Raw genomic sequence first — 16,119 nt, 5'->3', positions numbered from 1 at the left:
GGCAGGCAGAGTGGGCCCACAGCCGAGGCAGGCAGGAGGCTGGGGGAAGCTGCGGGAAGGACTCCCCAGCTCACCAGGGGACATCTGTCCCAGAACTTGGAGGCCTGCGCAGGAAGTGAAATAAGGGGTTAACAACAGATGTGGGGGTAACAGCTGCTTTTATTAAAATGAAATCAGAAGGGCCACAGGGACAGGAAGCTGGGTAGATGTGGGGACAAGAGAGAGACAGTGGCTGAGACAAGACGGCAGATCTATGGAAACTGCCTGGAAGAGTCAGCTCTAAGGTGCAAGAATCCTGAGGGTGAGAGAGAAAAGGGGAAGACTGCTCTTTGTACCGTATGAAGCTGAAGTAATGAGATCTTAAGCACGAGCGATCCAAGGTGACTTTATATACAAGGTATAAAAGATTGGCATGAATATTAGTTTGAACAGGGAAATGGGAACCCTTTCTCTGAGCTCAAAAAGAAAGCCATGATTAAGGCTGCACAGAGTATAGGGGTAGGAGAGAATAAATACCCTAGTGACCCGCATGTAAAACAGACTGTAAACAAGGGAATGAGATTTGAGGTTAACGGAGGGTCATCTTGCCTAGGCCGCCTCGGACGGCAACCGTGTCACAATGCCACATGGGCATTCACGAGCGCTGTCCACCGGTGTGAGGGTGACGGGCTGGAGGGTGTGAGGCGTCACAGAGTGGCCTGGGCTTCAGCAGGGCAGGAACACACACTGCTGATGAAGTGGGAGTGGGGACAGGGACCCCCTGGCTTTGGGGTCTGCAAAGGGAAGGGAGGCAGCAGGAAATCAGGCCGCTGGGGCAGTGCTCACGGTATTGGGAGGGCAGCAGCAGACCAAGAGCAATAGCTTTCTCAGGTCAAAGGGCAGGCCCTAGGTTCATTCCCTACCGTCCGGCTGGAAAACCGTCGGGTTCTGGGACTTCAAAGCCACACAGCCAGACTCAGAGACAGGGTTCGCTTGAGCCAATTAGAGTCCCTGCCTGTGCCCAGGTAGACAAACTCCTCCCAGCTGGGGAAAGGGTGAGACTCCTCGAGCCCTGCCCAGTCCTGAGCTCTGCAGGGAAGTGGAATAGTGCATTAGTGTTAAGAAAAGCATCCAGCGAGGTAAGACAGGCTTGGGTAGCACCCACTGCCTCTGTCACTTCCGCAAGAATTTCTTGTTGAGGAGGAAGATGAGAAGGTTGACGTTGACCTTGGCCTTGTTGAAGAGTTTCATGACAGCCACACCCTCGTATTGGAGCTGCAGGAGGTCCTAGGAGGGAGGGAAGGGGCAGGGAAGCAAGTTTGAGGGTTTCTCACGGTGGACCATACAGCTAGTCTATAAAACACTAACATCTTGGAGTCTTACACAGTCATCCAGTGGCACTGGCCACTGAAGTGGGCATTGAAAACCCCTTCACGGATGAGGAAACCGAGGCCAAGAGACAAGTACAGTGACTTGACCAAATGTCAATTCAAGCAGAGCCAGGGCTTGAAATCATTTAAAAGACAAAACAGCAGAGCAAAAAGATTTGGATTTAAAATCACTGCTTCCCTGAACACTGGCTTATGACTTAGGCCGGCTTCTTAACCTTTTAGTCTCAGAGCCTATAAAATAGGGATAATGCTTGAGAGTTTCGGAGAGGATTAAATGAGGTAATGTGTAAAGTCCCTGACATGTGATAGGGCTTCAAATATTAATCCTGCTCTGACATCACCAGCCCACTCCACTCTCCTGATGCTTGGCAGTGGGGTCTGTGTCAGGGCACGGGGACAGAGAGGCTTGGGCTACACAGACCATCACCCTTCTCTTCAGGAATAGACGATATGGATTGGGTGGGGAACAGAGCTGATGTCATCCGCGGCCCAGGGAAGCCAGGCGAGGCTGCCATCTTTAGGCTAGCACCGAAAGACCATCGGGTGTCTTGAGGGCTCATGGGAGTGTCCCCATACCTGATAGTGAAGCTGAAATCGCTCCATGTCCACACCCAGGAACTTGGCATTTACTTCGAACTTTCCTGCCTCATCTCCAGGGGTGATGTCAAAGATCACATTTCTGAAGCTATCAAGAACAGCATTCAAAACAGGGACCCACTGCCTCTTTCCAGGGCCACAGCCGCACTCTTCCACCCACTGCTGCTCATCCCAGGCAGTGCTGTGAGTCACCCAGAGCCAGGCTTCCCCTCTATCACTCTTTCTCCTCCCACTTTTACCTCTGCTTACACCTCAGCTCTTCTCTCTGCCCAGCCCTAATCAACTGTTCTCTCCTCCAGGACACTTTCCCAGCATCTTCTGCCTTGGGGTGTCTAGAACTGTGCCAGACCACACCCACTGCCCTTAACTCTGTCTGGAAATGTCATGTCTTCCCATTGTTCTAGCAGCTCCTTCAGGGCAGGGACCATGCATCTCCTTCCCTCCCACCTGGTGCCCAGCCCAGAGCCCCACCCCAGGTTAGGACATGGGGGAGGTCTGACATTCTGCCCTCCAAAGACACATACTGAGAGGTGGGAAGATCTTCAATTTCCACCAAGACACCCTTCTCCAGGAGCTGGGCAGCAGTGTAATGGAGAGATGGCTGCTTCTTCCCTTTCCCAGAACTCCTGAGGAAGAAAAGGCCCCAGAGAATTCATCTAACAAACCCTTCAACACCAAAGACACTAGTTCTCTCTGTGGCCGGTAGGAAGGAAATTAGACCCCGAGGAAGACTTCTCACTGGTGGAAGACAGAGGAGGGGGCTGCACTTGAACCCAAGACTTCGTGAGTGAAACTCAAAGACCAGAGTCAGGAAGGGACCATGCTGTTCTGGGGTGAGATGTCCCTATCAAAGCTGGGGAAGAGTGGGGCAAAGGTCGACATGGGCAGGAGGAGTGGTCACAGGTAAGCTTCAAAGTGTAGGAAGGGAGCACCTACTTGGAGCTGGGGGCCAGGTGGTCCAGGCAGGCCCGGATGTACTGGCTGTAGTAGTCGCCCTGCTCCTCATAAAAGGTGGCCTTAGTGCTCAGGGCCTGGAACGTGGCCTGGAGCTTCACCAGCTCTGCCTTCCGCCGCTGCCGGTGCCTGCGCTGGTTGCGGATGTCCTGGGGTTGGGGGCACCAGGGGAGGGGTGAGTTGACCCTTCCTGGCAGGAGAGCTCAGGGTCTGATTCAGGCCCGAGAACAACTCACTGTAAGGATCTTTAGGAAGAGCAGGAAGAGGAAGATTTCAAGGTTGTTTTCCCTAGGAGGAGGGCAATCTCAAGGACCCTATCCCAAACCCTTGAAGGACGTTTCCAGGGCCTCTCCCGCATTGAGGAGTAACTGTTCCACGGCTCCTTGTTTTTTAGTGAAAGAGAGTTTCAAGAATACTCCCTTCCCTGACGAATTTTGAGACCTTTCCTTCAAAAAGGACCCTTGGAGATCGCTTGGCCTTCCCCTGGCTGGTGACAATTTTGGGCAGGCACTGACCAGGGAGAGGCCTGCCCTTGAGGTGCCAGCACTATGGACATGCGTGCGCACACACACACACACACACACACACACACACACACACACACACACACACACTCTCACTCCCTCTCTCTCTCTTTCTCGCCCTTCCGCTCCCTCCAGGCCCAGGCCGTTACCTTGGCCAGTTCGTCTACCAGCCCCTGGTAGCCATCGCTGGCGCTGACCAAAGCCAGGCCCTCGAGTCGGCGCAGGTTCCGCAGGACACGCTGTTGCTTCTCTGCCAGCGGCAGGAGGGAGTGAGCTGTCAGCGAGCGGTGTCGTCGCAGCGACACTGGGGTCTGGGCTTCACAGGCCTGGCGTCGGCACATCAGCCGCTTGTGGGCTGCTTCCTGGGGGGCAGAGATGCTGAGGGGTCTAGCAGACCCTACCATTCTGCCCCCAGGCCATGGTCCAGAGGGGGAGGGGCGGGGTGAGGTGGCTTGTGAAGAACATCAAAGTGTACAACCTCGCAGATGCTGAAGGGCCTCGTGGGTCACCTGAGAGGAAGAGTGGCCAAGGGGGACCCACCAGGAGTACAGCATAAAGGATTCCGGTAGACACTGGCTGCGACTTCCCAACGACGGAGCTTTGTGATGGCTCCAGGGTATCTGGGGTTCTCTCCCTCCTTCTGTCCTGTGTTTTGGGACAGGCCTCTACTGGTTGTCCCCACCTGTTCTCTGGGAAGCCCCTGACTGAGTCTGTACTCCAGCTGGCCCAACTTGCCCCTGGCCACCCACCACTCAGCACCTTCTCCTGCCTCCAGGCCCTCAAGCAGCCCACTCCCCACGCTGAGCACCAGCCCTTCGGTGCTCTTCAAGGGAGCCTGCCCAGACTGCCTCTCTGCACCCCCAGCAACTCCTAGCACTGACAGCAGGGGCTGGGGTCCCTGCAGGGCTCACTCTTATTTCAATGGGGAGTAGGGAGGGAGGTGGAGTCTTGGCACTCTGCAGCCTGAGGGTCTCTGGGGGGTCAAGGGCAGAGGCCTCAGCCCCCCAGAGCTCACATTACTGGTGAGCACAGCTGTCTGCCCGGGAAAGGCATCAGCCATGCTGGTGGGGGGCGAACGAGACAGTACCTGTGGGCCAGCCTGCCGCTCACCTGCTCTCTGGAGGCCGAGAGGGACAGGATATCCTTGAGGGAATCCCCAGAGTGGAACTGCATGATGTCAGCCAGCATCTGCTTGGTGCTGCAGGAGGGGAGCGAGGGGGGAGAGGTGAGGGACAGGGGGAGGGTCTGGACATGGGGCTGGCTAGGGAGCTGAGAGTAAGTGGACCTTGCCCCGCATCATGGCTGCCAGGGATGCTTGGGTGGTAAGGAGAGAGGGTGCGATGGGGGTAGGTGTTGTGAGGAGAACATAACCAGGACGAAGACCTAGGAGGTGGGGTGATGGGTCTGTGATACAGAACTACCATGGTTCCGAACACACTGTGCTCTCTTACACCTCTGTGTCCTCTGCCTACAATGCCTCCCACAAATGGTCTTCCTTTGAGTCCTTTGGCTGAAGGACACACTTCCTCCTCTGTGAGACCTTTTCTACCTAGGTGTCCCTCTGAGCTCTCACGCACCTGACACCCACCTCCCTCTTGGCGGCTCTCTGATGTGTACTCACCCCTAGCCTCGCACCACTGTAAGGGCTTTGATGGCAGGACAGAGCTGAACACCCTGCTCACTGGTTTACCAGGTGAATGGGTGAGCAGAGGGACTGCCTTGCTGGCAGGGGGATCAAAGTGGCGACCTGGCTCCTCTTCTGCCTGGATGACCAGCCCAGCCCTACTGGGGGTCCTCCCTCGCTTTTGCAGAACTGGGGTTGAAAAGCTCCATGCCCATCTCCTGACCATCACTCGTAAGGACAGGGAATTAGAACACGAGTCCCCCCACCGACCGGCTGTTGGACTTTAGGCAAGTCACTTAACCCAAGTCTCTTTCCTCCACTGGAAGGCGGGGAAACCATGGTCTACCTCACCATTTGTCCCTTAGGCTAAATGACGTGGAAGAAAGCGTTGGTAAACAGCACAACACTAGGCAAACAAGCGTGCTGCCAGTGTCCTAACTATCCTTTGCCTTCAGCCACAAGACAGCGCAAAAAGCTGAGGCCGCCAGAAGGGAAACAGCTGAGACCGCAGCAAGGGGAAGGCCAATCGGCTTCAGGGAGAACTCTGTGAAGGATGAGAGAGCCCAGGAAGAAGCTGGGATGGCCACTCCACAGTAGCCATCTTACTGGCCTGGGGAGGCTCAGGGGGCCGAGGCTGCTCGCCCACCTCAGAAGCAGGCTCTGGGCGTTGGTGTCGTCAGCATCTGTCTCCAGCCCTTCAAACTTGTTGGTCAGTGTCAGGGACACTTCTAGCTTGCTCAGATCCACGTTCCCATCCGCAGCTACGTTCTCCCCTGAGGCAGGTGAGGAAGGAGAGAGACTAGCACACTTACGCACAGATGGGGCCATGGTAAATAAAAACACTGCTCCATGAGCCCCTCTTCCAGGAAGCTTTCCCACACTGCCCTGCGGCACCACCATGTACCCTCAGCCCTGAGCACCAGCGGAAGGGCTGTTACCCACAGAGCTCACCCTTGCATTACTGGGGCTGTGCCTCCCCAAGCCTGGAGCTCCTGGCTGTCTCCCATCTGTCACCACCTCCACCCTGCCCTTCCACGCCTGTAAGCCAGCTTCCTTTCATTCCACAGCTCCTGAAATCCCCCCTCATCAGAGACACGTTTTAAGACCCAAGACAGGCCCTATCCCTCCACGGCTCTCTCGCACGATTGAACTGGCCATTTACATGACGGTACGGGGTCCCCTACTGTCTGTCCACCTTCTCCATATCAGTCTGTCCATCCCAGGACCAGAGGGAGAGAGGGAGAGCGTGTAACCAGCTTCCTGGCACACGTCCCCGACTGAACAAAAACTCGAGGGGGCACGTTCCCACGCCCTGCTCACCTGACTGCCCACCCCCGCCGCCCGCCCCAGCTGTCAAGGATGGCACGTACCGATGAGGTCAGGGACGGTGGGCAGCTCCCCAAGGTCCTCCAGGAGCTCATGCAGGGGGTCGCGGTGATCAGGGGCGATCCAGTCCTGGTGTTCTAGCAACAGCTATAGGATGGAGGGAGAAAAAGAGATGCAGAGTTTGAACCAGGCCTTCCAGGGCCAGCCCACCTACCCAGCGCCCCCAGGTTGCCGCCTCTCACCCTGTGCGTGTTGACCAGCTCCCCCACGGTGATGTACACCACAGGTTTGGCCACAGCCACCATGTCTGAGTACTCATCCATCGCAAAGCGCTCTTCTGGCTCTGGCACGTGGCAGGCTCGGCAGATGAACCTCCTACCTCCAGAGGAAGATCATGTGAGAGGGTGGGGCGGGCTGGCACCCGCCACATTTCTGTTCCCATCAGCCTTCTGCCGGCCCTCTCCAGTGACCGCTCAAGCCAACTGTGACTCTCCAGTCTCGACTCTGGCCCTTCTGTGCTGCTCTACCTTCTCTCCCGGTGGTCCCCGCAAGCCAACTTCCTTCAACAGTCCTCTTTTCTCTCCACTGGGGAGTCCCTCCAACAATCTATCCTCCAACCCACTAACTATACTCTTCCCCTCTATGCCTCTCCTCCTCATGGAGTTGAGAGGGGAAGTGGTGCGTGAAAGAAGGTGGGAAAAGGAGGAGGGGACAGGAGGAATAGGATGCCAGGACCCAAGACCTGAACTTGAGGTGTGTCTCCTCCAGATAGTCGTTCAAGACCCGCAGGTGCTGGCTCTCCCTGGAGAAGGCCTTGCCGGCTGCAGCATGCTGCAGGAGTTGAGCCACAGCCCCCAGGGCGTGGCGCTGGGGGGTGGCCAGGGCGCCGCCTGCTGCCATGGCCACAATGTCGAAGGCGTCGGGGGCCACTACAGCCGGGTTCAGGAAGCGGTAGTACAGGAGGTTCCCTACGACCTGCGGGCACAGGATCGTAGAAGCACCTGGGGTCCGCCTCCACAGCCCCAGCCCCGCTCTCCCAGCTCACCTGGCTGGAAGGACCACCTGCGTCAACCCCGTTATGGTACAGAAGAGTAAACAGACCCAGAGCAGGCCGGGAACTTGCTCAAGGTCACACAGCAAACTTGAGCAATAGCTGGGACTGGAACCCAGATCTGACAAGTCCAGGGTTGGCCACTGTTAACTCACGTCCTGGGTGTCTTTCCTTCTGCTACCTGAGCCCTGCTGGTGAGCCAGGCTCGATTGACAGGGTGGAGAATATTTTCCTTCTTGGATTTTTACAGCATAGGGTTTTCTGTCCTTTTGCATCAGTCTGGGGGTTCACAGGCACCATCGGGGCAAAGGAGAGCGCAAGAGGTGGGGGATGGGAGACAACACTTGCCTTATAGACCTCATTCTCTGTGGCGTCGGGGAACTTCTCTGCCAGAGTTGTCTTCAGGACCTTGGCCACGTATCGCATCCCATACCTGGGGGCAAAGCAATAGGTGTGCTATGGCCCTACCCACCCACCCCAGAGTGTGGGCCTGAGTGCCTGCTTCTCCTTCCCCGGGCTCAGCCACCCGAGAGCTGAGCTCAAGCACTGGCCCTCCCCTATCCACAGCCAGCTCCCTGCTGCCTTCCTCCAAACATCTCTGGGCCTTGTCCCTCCCTCCTGCCCTTATGTCAGCACCGAGGACCAGGGCCCAGTCAGCCACTAAGCTCTCACGTAGCCTCCAACCTGGCCTGAGAGCCTCTTCTTTGGTCCCCTTTAGTCTCCCCTGGGAAACACCCCAGATCCCAGTATTCATCCCGCACTCCCCACAGAGGCACCTTCAGCCTGTACCTTAGGTGTCTGACACCCACAGCCAGAATCCCATCCCAGGAGAGCCTGGGAGGCTCTGAGGCTGTTATCACAGAGCATCTGTGAAGGGCCTGGTCTGGGCTAGAGGCAGGGGCCGAGGAGCACAATGAACTGGAGTAGAAGCATCCAGTCCTGATTCCACCACTAACCAGAGATGTCAGCTTAGGCTGTTTTGCTCCACTTATAAGTTTGTTCCCTCATCTGGAAAATGGGAATGTTCATTCTTGCCCTCTCTATCTCATAGGGTTTTTATGAGGATCAAGTGAAATTACATCTGTGAAAGTAACGGTAGTGCTATTCGAACATGCTAGACTTAATTATTATTCCTATTATGGGTGTGCCACCTACAAATTTAATTAAATACCTTTAAAAGCTATTTCCACCTCCTAGGGTGTCAGGGACAGAAGTTTACAGCTCACTGTGTACTTTCCTTTATTAGTCCTAGGACAACCTTTTCTGAATCCTAATTTTAAATCCTTAATCCAGTCCTCCAGGTTTGGAGAGCAGGGTACTGAACTCTGTGGGCTCCCCTCTGCAGCATCCCCACCTTGCCCCGTGCACTACTGAGCACCAGAAAGGCTGGTTGGCTGAGTGATGATCTAGATGAGGCCCACCTTCTCACCGTTATCAATCATCTGTTTTCCAAAAAATAATTATTGACTAAATTTTAAGAAAGGAAAGGACTTTTATCAAGTGTTTACTGGTTTTAAGTTTTCTTATTTTTGATGGGCCTCTCACTGTTGTGGCCTCTCCCGTTGCGGAGCACAGGCTCCGGACACGCAGGCCTAGTGGCCATGGCTCACGGGCCCAGCTGCTCTGCGGAATGTGGGATCTTCCCAGACCGGGGCACGAACCCGTGTCCCCTGCATCGGCAGGCAGACTCTCAACCACTGCACCACCAGGGAAGCCCCAACTGAAGAGTTTTATATTGTCCATCACTTACACTCAGACAATAATATGTCCCCATAATCACTTGAGGTTCCCTTCTCCGGCCCAGTAATGTCCTGACTGCCCACACAGACCTGCGTGCTGTATTCCAGCACAAGTCTCTAGCCGGGGCTTTGGGCATTCTCCACCCATCTCCTGAAGCCCTTGAGCACCTCGAGACCAGTTTCCCTTCCTGCTTCCATCCTTCAGTATTGCTCTGCTCTCCCCATCATGGCCTGGCCCTCTTGAGATCATGTGCCTAGGCTGGTGTGCGGCTGTTGCACATACGGAATTTGGTCCGCAGATGAGATGATGGCTGCAAGGAATTTATCGGTCATGGCAAGGAGGTTGCGGAGGGAGATGTCCAGTCGTCTCTGGACCTCGGGGTGGCTCAAGGCCTGCTCTGGGGTGATGTCATAGGGGAGGTGGCTATGGGCAGAGAGAGACAAGTTATCAGCCAGAAGCCCCTCCCATGGCCTCCCCTCCCTAAGGCTCTACCCCCTAAATTCATCTAACAACAAGATCTCATACATACACGCTGAGGGCAGCCCAGCATATGCTTAAGGGGATTAGGCCAGAATAAGAGAAAGGACTCGGAGAGGACTAGACTGATGTGGGTGGAAGAAGAAAGAGATGGAGCACCCAGGGGGAGGTGGAAGAGTGTAGGAGGAAATAGAGGACCTGGAGTCTGTGGAAAGATCCTAAGGGGAACCAGAGGAGACCAGGGCCACCCTGCATATCTTTGGTAGTTGTGGTGGTGGGGAAGGCTGGGCCACCCCCAAACTATACGCCCGCGTGCCACCCAGAGAAGCCACCAGCACTGCCTACTCTCCTCAGCGGCTCCATTTCCCTAGTACCTATGCACCTGAGTTAATGCCTCCAATCTATAAGGCCAACTTATTTCTCCCCCTATCTCATTTGCCTATTCATCTATAAATTTGAATATTCAGCTATACCCCTATCAATAAGGAGTCCATATCCCAACTCCCAGTAAATCTGACATATCATTTGCAAGCACTGACATGGCCATTAAACACATGTGTATATTCATCTGTGCTCATTCTATGTTAAGCACACCAGGTCTGGTGTCATTTACAGCAGTTCCATGTTAATTACCAGAGGGGGTCTAAAGGCTACCGTATTTCATCCTATAGGGCTGGTGTCATATTTGCATAAATCAGCATGCTCATTTATATGCCACCTTCAAAGCACGCTCAAGCTTCCCCAGTGAGGCCCAAGACTGAGCTGATCAAAGAGAGCTCTCCTTCTGCCCGTCGGCTCACCTGCGCTGCCCTGTCTGGGCCTCGGTCTGGTTGATCCAGCTCTTGTAGAGGTGGACAGGGTCTGTGTGGATGCTGAGCATCTTGTCCTCCAGCACATCCTGGATCACCTTGCCCAGGATCTCCCGCAGGGCACTTTGCCCCCGCCCGTTACGATAGAATCTCACCACCAGCCTCACCACCGTTGGGTTGCCTGTCACCATGTCCTGGGGCTGCTCCACCTTCGACCTATGGGTCAAGAGGCAATTGAAGCTGGTCTCCTGCCTCTGTGTAAAATAGCTGCTTTTCCTTTTGAGATTTTTGGCTCTTTAAAGCCTGCTCTGGTATCCCTCCTGTTAAGGAATGTCTTGTTATCTCTGTCTCGGCCTTTGTGCTAACGTTCTGTCTCGGCCTTTGTGCTAACATGTCAGCGCATGCCCTCTCCCAGGAGATGGCTTGTCTCCATAGAGGGCAGAGAAAAGAGGTCTTCTGATTCCATTTCTACCTTCAAACCTCAATAAATTGTCACCTTGTGAAGGAGCCAATAGTGGCATCTCTTCACCCATTCTCTTCCCATTCCTTTGCATCTGGAAAACCTACTTGATTTCCTCCTGGAGTGCTGTCTTGAACAGCTGGAGCAGGAGATAGGCCTCTCGGCGGTTGGAGGCATAGTTGTATAGACTGAAAATCACTGATTCCATGAACTTGGTGGTTTTGTTCTGCGGCATCTGAAAGATCAGCTTGGCCAGGTAGATGGGTTGAGTCTGTAGCAATGGGGGAGATAAGAATAGCTGATAACGCAGCTTGAGGACTAGTGATCAGATAAAGAAAGGTTTTGCTGATTGGAACTTGGAATAGAGAACACTGTCACACTTTCTGGGGGGTGCTGGGAACATTCCAGACAAATGAACAGAGGTAGTTTCCTTCCCTGGGTACAAGGCATTAGGACTGTGGGAAAGAACACCTTACTTGCAGGTAAAGGCACAGACATGAAGGCCTCAAGGCCCCAGACCCTCAGGAGATAGTGGAGATATCTCCTTCCAAAGTCCTCTGCTCACCTGGAGCAGGTAGAAGAGGTGTTGGTAAGCTTCTAGTTTCTGCCGTTTCTCTTTGCTCAGCGACTTTAATCCCTTCTGCTTGTCCAGAACCATCATATCTGACAGCTGTTCCTTATTCTTCTTGGTCAGCTTCTTGCAGTGGGAGACCACTTCCTGCAGGGGCGGGGGAGCGGGTGATACAACCGACCCAGGCCAGCACAGAGCACAGAACATATGGTCTAGAATCAGTGCCTTGAAGAGCCAGGGCTTTCTGCTGTTCAAGGTATTCAAGGAATGAGCCAAGGGAGATAAACAGTTCTAGGGTGAGAAAGGGCCTCCTACTGCCCCAAGACTCCATCTGGCACCTCTGCTGTCACAGGGTGAGTCCCCAGAGAGAAGTGGGTTACCAGACTGAGGTACCATGTCTATTCGTTTCTGCTATTATTTCTTATTAGACTGTTGTACAGATTTGAGGTGGAGATATCACTATATCACTTCCACCCCGTCACTGTACATTTGTATGGTAATTTACAGTTTAAGGAGCTTTCATATCTATTTTTACATTTGGCCTGGTGAGGTAGGCACTCTCATTATTCCCACTTTACTAATGAGGAAACAGACCTAGAGGTTAAAAGACCAGCCCGCAGTCCCATCGCTAGGAATCAGCAGAGCCAGCCATTCCAATTTTATGTCCGGTGTTCTTCCTGCTATATCATGTGCCCCAACAAATTACTAGAAGGGCAGAGGACCACTGCACAAGGACCTGAGCCATGTGACAAAATCCAGACATTTAAAAAATATTTGATTAGCAACCAGAGAATGGCCAGCATCACCTCTCCAGAGGCAGCTAGATTTGGGAGAAGGGTGGGCCAGTGGGCCCCTCACCTGCAGGGTGATCCGATTCTTCACCAGCAGGCCAATCTTGATGTCCATGAGATTGAGGTCCTGCTCCAGCTGCTGATTGGACCGGATCTTCCTGACCACCTCTTCCTGGAGCTTCAGCAGCTCTGCCTCAGCCAAGAAGTCCTGGTGGCTTTGATTCAAGAGGTGGGCAAATCTGCGTACCACGCTCAGAGGGGGATGGGGCACGTGGACTGGCAGGAAGGGAAGAGGCACCAGGATTAGACATGCCTTCACTAGAGGCTTCCTCTCCAGCCCCCTTCCCCAGTAATCCCTCCCTCAGTGTCCATTCTGCTTGAGGCTAGCAGGTCCCCAAACCCAGCCCTTTTCTAATTAGTTCTGTCTGCAGTTGGAGGGCAGTGGGCAGCCTCCCAGCCAGTCCTGTCCCTGAGCTCCTTATCTTATAACTAGGGATGACACAAGAGCTGTCCTTCCCCTGCCTGGATTCACCCCCAACCTCGGCCTATCTCGGTGACCTCCAACACCAAAGTCAGAGCCCTAGCATCCTCTGATGATCCGTTTAGGCTCCCCTATTCTGATTTACTCCCCACTCCTGCTGGGCCAACCTACTCATCCTTCATTCCAAGTTCACTTCCACCTATCAGCCTCCACTCAGCCCTGCCTGACCCTAACACAACCCTCCTCTGTCAGGAGTGTCTGCGTCGGGGGAGCACAGATAGAAGGAACGTTCAATGGGTTTTATAATATAGGGAGGTCAGAGTTAGATGGATTCTCCTTGAATCTCTTTTGGAATGATATTTGAGCAAAGAGAAGCCTGTGAGCTAAGCTACAGGGAATAACAACAAAATATCAACTAAGACATATAATGTTCACTATGGAACAGAAACTGTTCTAAGTGCTTTAACATACTTAAAACAACCCTGTGAGGTCAGCACACTGTAACTTACTGAGGAAATCACTCCGGCACAGAAAGGGTAAGTAACCTGCCCTAGGTTACACAGCTAGTAAGAAATGAAGGAGTCAGATTTGGAGGATAAACAAAACCAGGCCTGGTCCTTAAAGGCAGTCCAATAAGGGAAGCAGACAAATAAACCACAATTCACTACAGTGTGGTTAGTGCTCTGAGAGGGGCAAGCATGGGGACCTCTGGGAAAGTGAAAGCCGGCCACCAAAGGCTACCTGCGGAGTGAACAAAGGCTTCCGGGAGGAGGTGAGACCCAACCTGATGTCTGTGAAAAGGAGGTGAGAGGGAGTGCACTTGGCTGTTTTAGGAAGTGCTAGAAGTCCATCATGCCTGTAACACAGTGTGGAGGGTGCAGGTGCTGAGGGACGGGGCTGGAGGTCAGTGAGGTCAGAGGTGCAGGGAGAGGTTGGATCAGAGAGCTTGGGAAGCTGTGCTTAGGAGACTGGACTTTATCCCCAGGGCAATGGGGTGTCCCTGACAGGTTTCAAGGAGAGTGACAAGATCACGAGGTTTAATGGATCACGCTGGCTACTGTGTGGAAGACAGATCTTTGAGGAGTGAAGAATGGATAAACCAATGGAAGACAGCTGATGGCATCTTGGATTCAACGATATAGCACCTTAACTCATTTAATCCTCACAACAACCATACCTGATCATTATCTCCATTTTATAAATGAGAAAATGGAGGCAATAAAGAAGTTTAGTAACTTGCCTAGGGCCACACGGCTAGTAAGTGGCAGTGCCCTGAGTGGAGCTGGGGCTAATGAAATTGGGAGACAGACCTGGGAAAAACAAGTTCTTCCAGAAAAACTATAAACTAAAGAGAAGAAAAAGAGATCAAGGATGGTCAGGGTAGTGGTATTAATGCAACAGCAAGAGAAAAAACAGAAAGGGCCAGGCTGGGGAGAGGTAAGGAGGGAAAAGCAGCTAGCTGCCCGGAAGCAGATGGACCGAGTGTCTGTGGCTAGATAGGGGCAGATGGTACCCCTGCCGGCAGGACAGGGTGGGAAGATGGACTAAGAAGGTAAAGGAGATGATTCCTGAACAGTGTACTCAACCTTGAAGCCCACAGGTGTGGCCTCAGGCCCAGGAAGAAAAGGGGCCTACCTCTTCGGAAACCCACGGGCTGGAGGCAAACCTGGAGATAGACCGCTAGTCCACTTCACCGAAAGGAGGGGGACCTCCAAGGCTGGGTTTCTGGGCTTTAAGAACAGGAGCCAAGAGCAGCTGACGCGCAGGCTCAGCGGCCATGGCTCGCAGGCCCAGCTGCTATGCGGCATGTGGGATCTTCCCAGACCGGGGCATGAACCCGTGTCCCCTGCATCGGCAGGCAGACTCTCAACCACTGCACCACCAGGGAAGCCCTAGAAGGACCTCTTTAAGGCTTTAGATGTATGCCCAACTACTGGGAGCCATGGGGCACGAAGATGGAGCTCCCTCAAGAGCTCCTCCTCAAGTTTCCTAGCACTGCAGAGAGGACCCCAGGTACCTCGCCTGGCTTCCTGTGTGTTGGGCCACAGAGGGCGGGAAGTGGAGGAATCATGGGTCAGGGAAGAGGGCAAAGTTGGGGAAGGCTGGAACTCTAGGGAGAGGAGAAAGGTCCTTTTCTTTCTTTCTTTCTTTCTTTTTTTTTTTGCTTGTGTGGTAGCAACAGGAAGATAATCTAAGACTGGTACAGAGGTACAGACAGAACCTTGTTAGAGGGGCTTTTCCTGTGATGAGGCTATCTCTTACTGGGGTGGGGCAGGGGGCTTTTGTTACCACCTCTGTTCCACATTCCTGCACAGACAACTTGTACCTTCCCCTTACCCGCTATGTGACCCCAGGAGGGATATCTGGACCTCCCTTCCTATCCCTCCCATCAAACCGGGGTATCTGCAAAGGCAGGAGCACATCTCCTCATTCCTCCACCCACCCTGGGTCCTGAGGCATGCTCAAGGTTGGGAACATCAGCTGTTGGTGAGAGAAAAAGGCTTAAGAAGGCCAGACAACTTTTCTAAGGTCCCAGTTTGTGAGCTGTGGGGTCGTGTGACTTTCTACCTTGCTAACTGCTGAAAGCCAGGAAACTCGCAAAGACAGACACTTGCACAGACAGAGGAGGGAACCCAGGCAGTTTACCTAACATCCTGTAGTCATCCCGGGCTTTCCTGGCTCGGAAAAATGCCTGGATCTTCACGATGGAGTTAACCTGCCAGGAACACAGATGGGAAAAGGGTTGCCGGCTGCCTGTGCTCTGGTCTCATGGATAAAGGTTGGATATGGGGACAGGGGGAGTGGGATGACACTCACATTCTTCTGGAAGTAGCCCAGACGCCTCCGGTATCGCCTCCGAGCTGCCCACATCCGGGCCCAAGCCTGGATCTGGGGGCAGAGACATACTGCCTCAGAGCTCCAGGGTCAGGGCCCGCTCTCCAGGCCAATCCAGCCATCTCTAGAGGTCATAGGTGAGGGGACTAAAAACTGTTCTCAGAGAGTCCTTCAAGAAAGACAGGAACCCACCCAAATCATGATAGCTACCTTGATTATAGCATTCGTTTTTGCTTTTAAATACTGCAACCGTTCCAGGTAAATCTTCCGCTGTCTGTAACCCCGCCAATGAGCCTGAGATGAGAAGGGAAAAAGCGGTAACCACAGCTGGTCCCTGTTGGCCTGAGAAGCCTGTGGGAAAAGCCTCGTCCTGGGATCTCCAGGGAAGGGGCAGGGGGTGGGGGGAGGCAGGAAAGTAGAGGGGGAAGGAAGGGGAAACTGGCCCTGTTCTCAAAGAACTTCCAACTTCATGGGGAAGACCAAATGTCTGCATGTAGCCAATCATACCC

At 53.7% G+C, this 16,119-nt stretch overlaps 1 protein-coding gene across 1 annotated transcript in view; it reads right to left on the bottom strand.

The window, feature by feature from the left end:
- Window positions 1-578: 578 nt before the first annotated feature.
- Window positions 579-16,119, bottom strand: part of IQGAP3 (IQ motif containing GTPase activating protein 3) — a 40,504-nt gene continuing 24,963 nt past the window's right edge. Inside the window, exons 21-39 of the mRNA XM_024748196.1 lie at window positions 15,821-15,904; window positions 15,593-15,664; window positions 15,422-15,491; window positions 12,362-12,570; window positions 11,498-11,650; window positions 11,040-11,203; window positions 10,464-10,688; window positions 9,469-9,609; window positions 7,795-7,879; window positions 7,138-7,370; window positions 6,638-6,770; window positions 6,440-6,542; window positions 5,716-5,842; window positions 4,556-4,643; window positions 3,595-3,807; window positions 2,904-3,070; window positions 2,492-2,593; window positions 1,947-2,055; window positions 579-1,266 (exon numbers count right to left, since the gene is read on the bottom strand). Coding sequence (XP_024603964.1) covers window positions 1,153-1,266; window positions 1,947-2,055; window positions 2,492-2,593; window positions 2,904-3,070; window positions 3,595-3,807; window positions 4,556-4,643; window positions 5,716-5,842; window positions 6,440-6,542; window positions 6,638-6,770; window positions 7,138-7,370; window positions 7,795-7,879; window positions 9,469-9,609; window positions 10,464-10,688; window positions 11,040-11,203; window positions 11,498-11,650; window positions 12,362-12,570; window positions 15,422-15,491; window positions 15,593-15,664; window positions 15,821-15,904 — 2,592 coding nt within the window. The 3' untranslated portion in view covers window positions 579-1,152. The remainder of the gene's footprint in view (window positions 1,267-1,946; window positions 2,056-2,491; window positions 2,594-2,903; window positions 3,071-3,594; window positions 3,808-4,555; window positions 4,644-5,715; window positions 5,843-6,439; window positions 6,543-6,637; window positions 6,771-7,137; window positions 7,371-7,794; window positions 7,880-9,468; window positions 9,610-10,463; window positions 10,689-11,039; window positions 11,204-11,497; window positions 11,651-12,361; window positions 12,571-15,421; window positions 15,492-15,592; window positions 15,665-15,820; window positions 15,905-16,119) is intronic.

This window comes from Neophocaena asiaeorientalis, unplaced genomic scaffold, assembly GCF_003031525.2.
Source record: "Neophocaena asiaeorientalis asiaeorientalis breed wild unplaced genomic scaffold, Neophocaena_asiaeorientalis_V1.1 scaffold76, whole genome shotgun sequence".
NCBI classification, from domain to species: Eukaryota; Metazoa; Chordata; class Mammalia; order Artiodactyla; family Phocoenidae; genus Neophocaena; species Neophocaena asiaeorientalis.
This window is presented reverse-complemented; position numbering and strand designations above follow the sequence as displayed.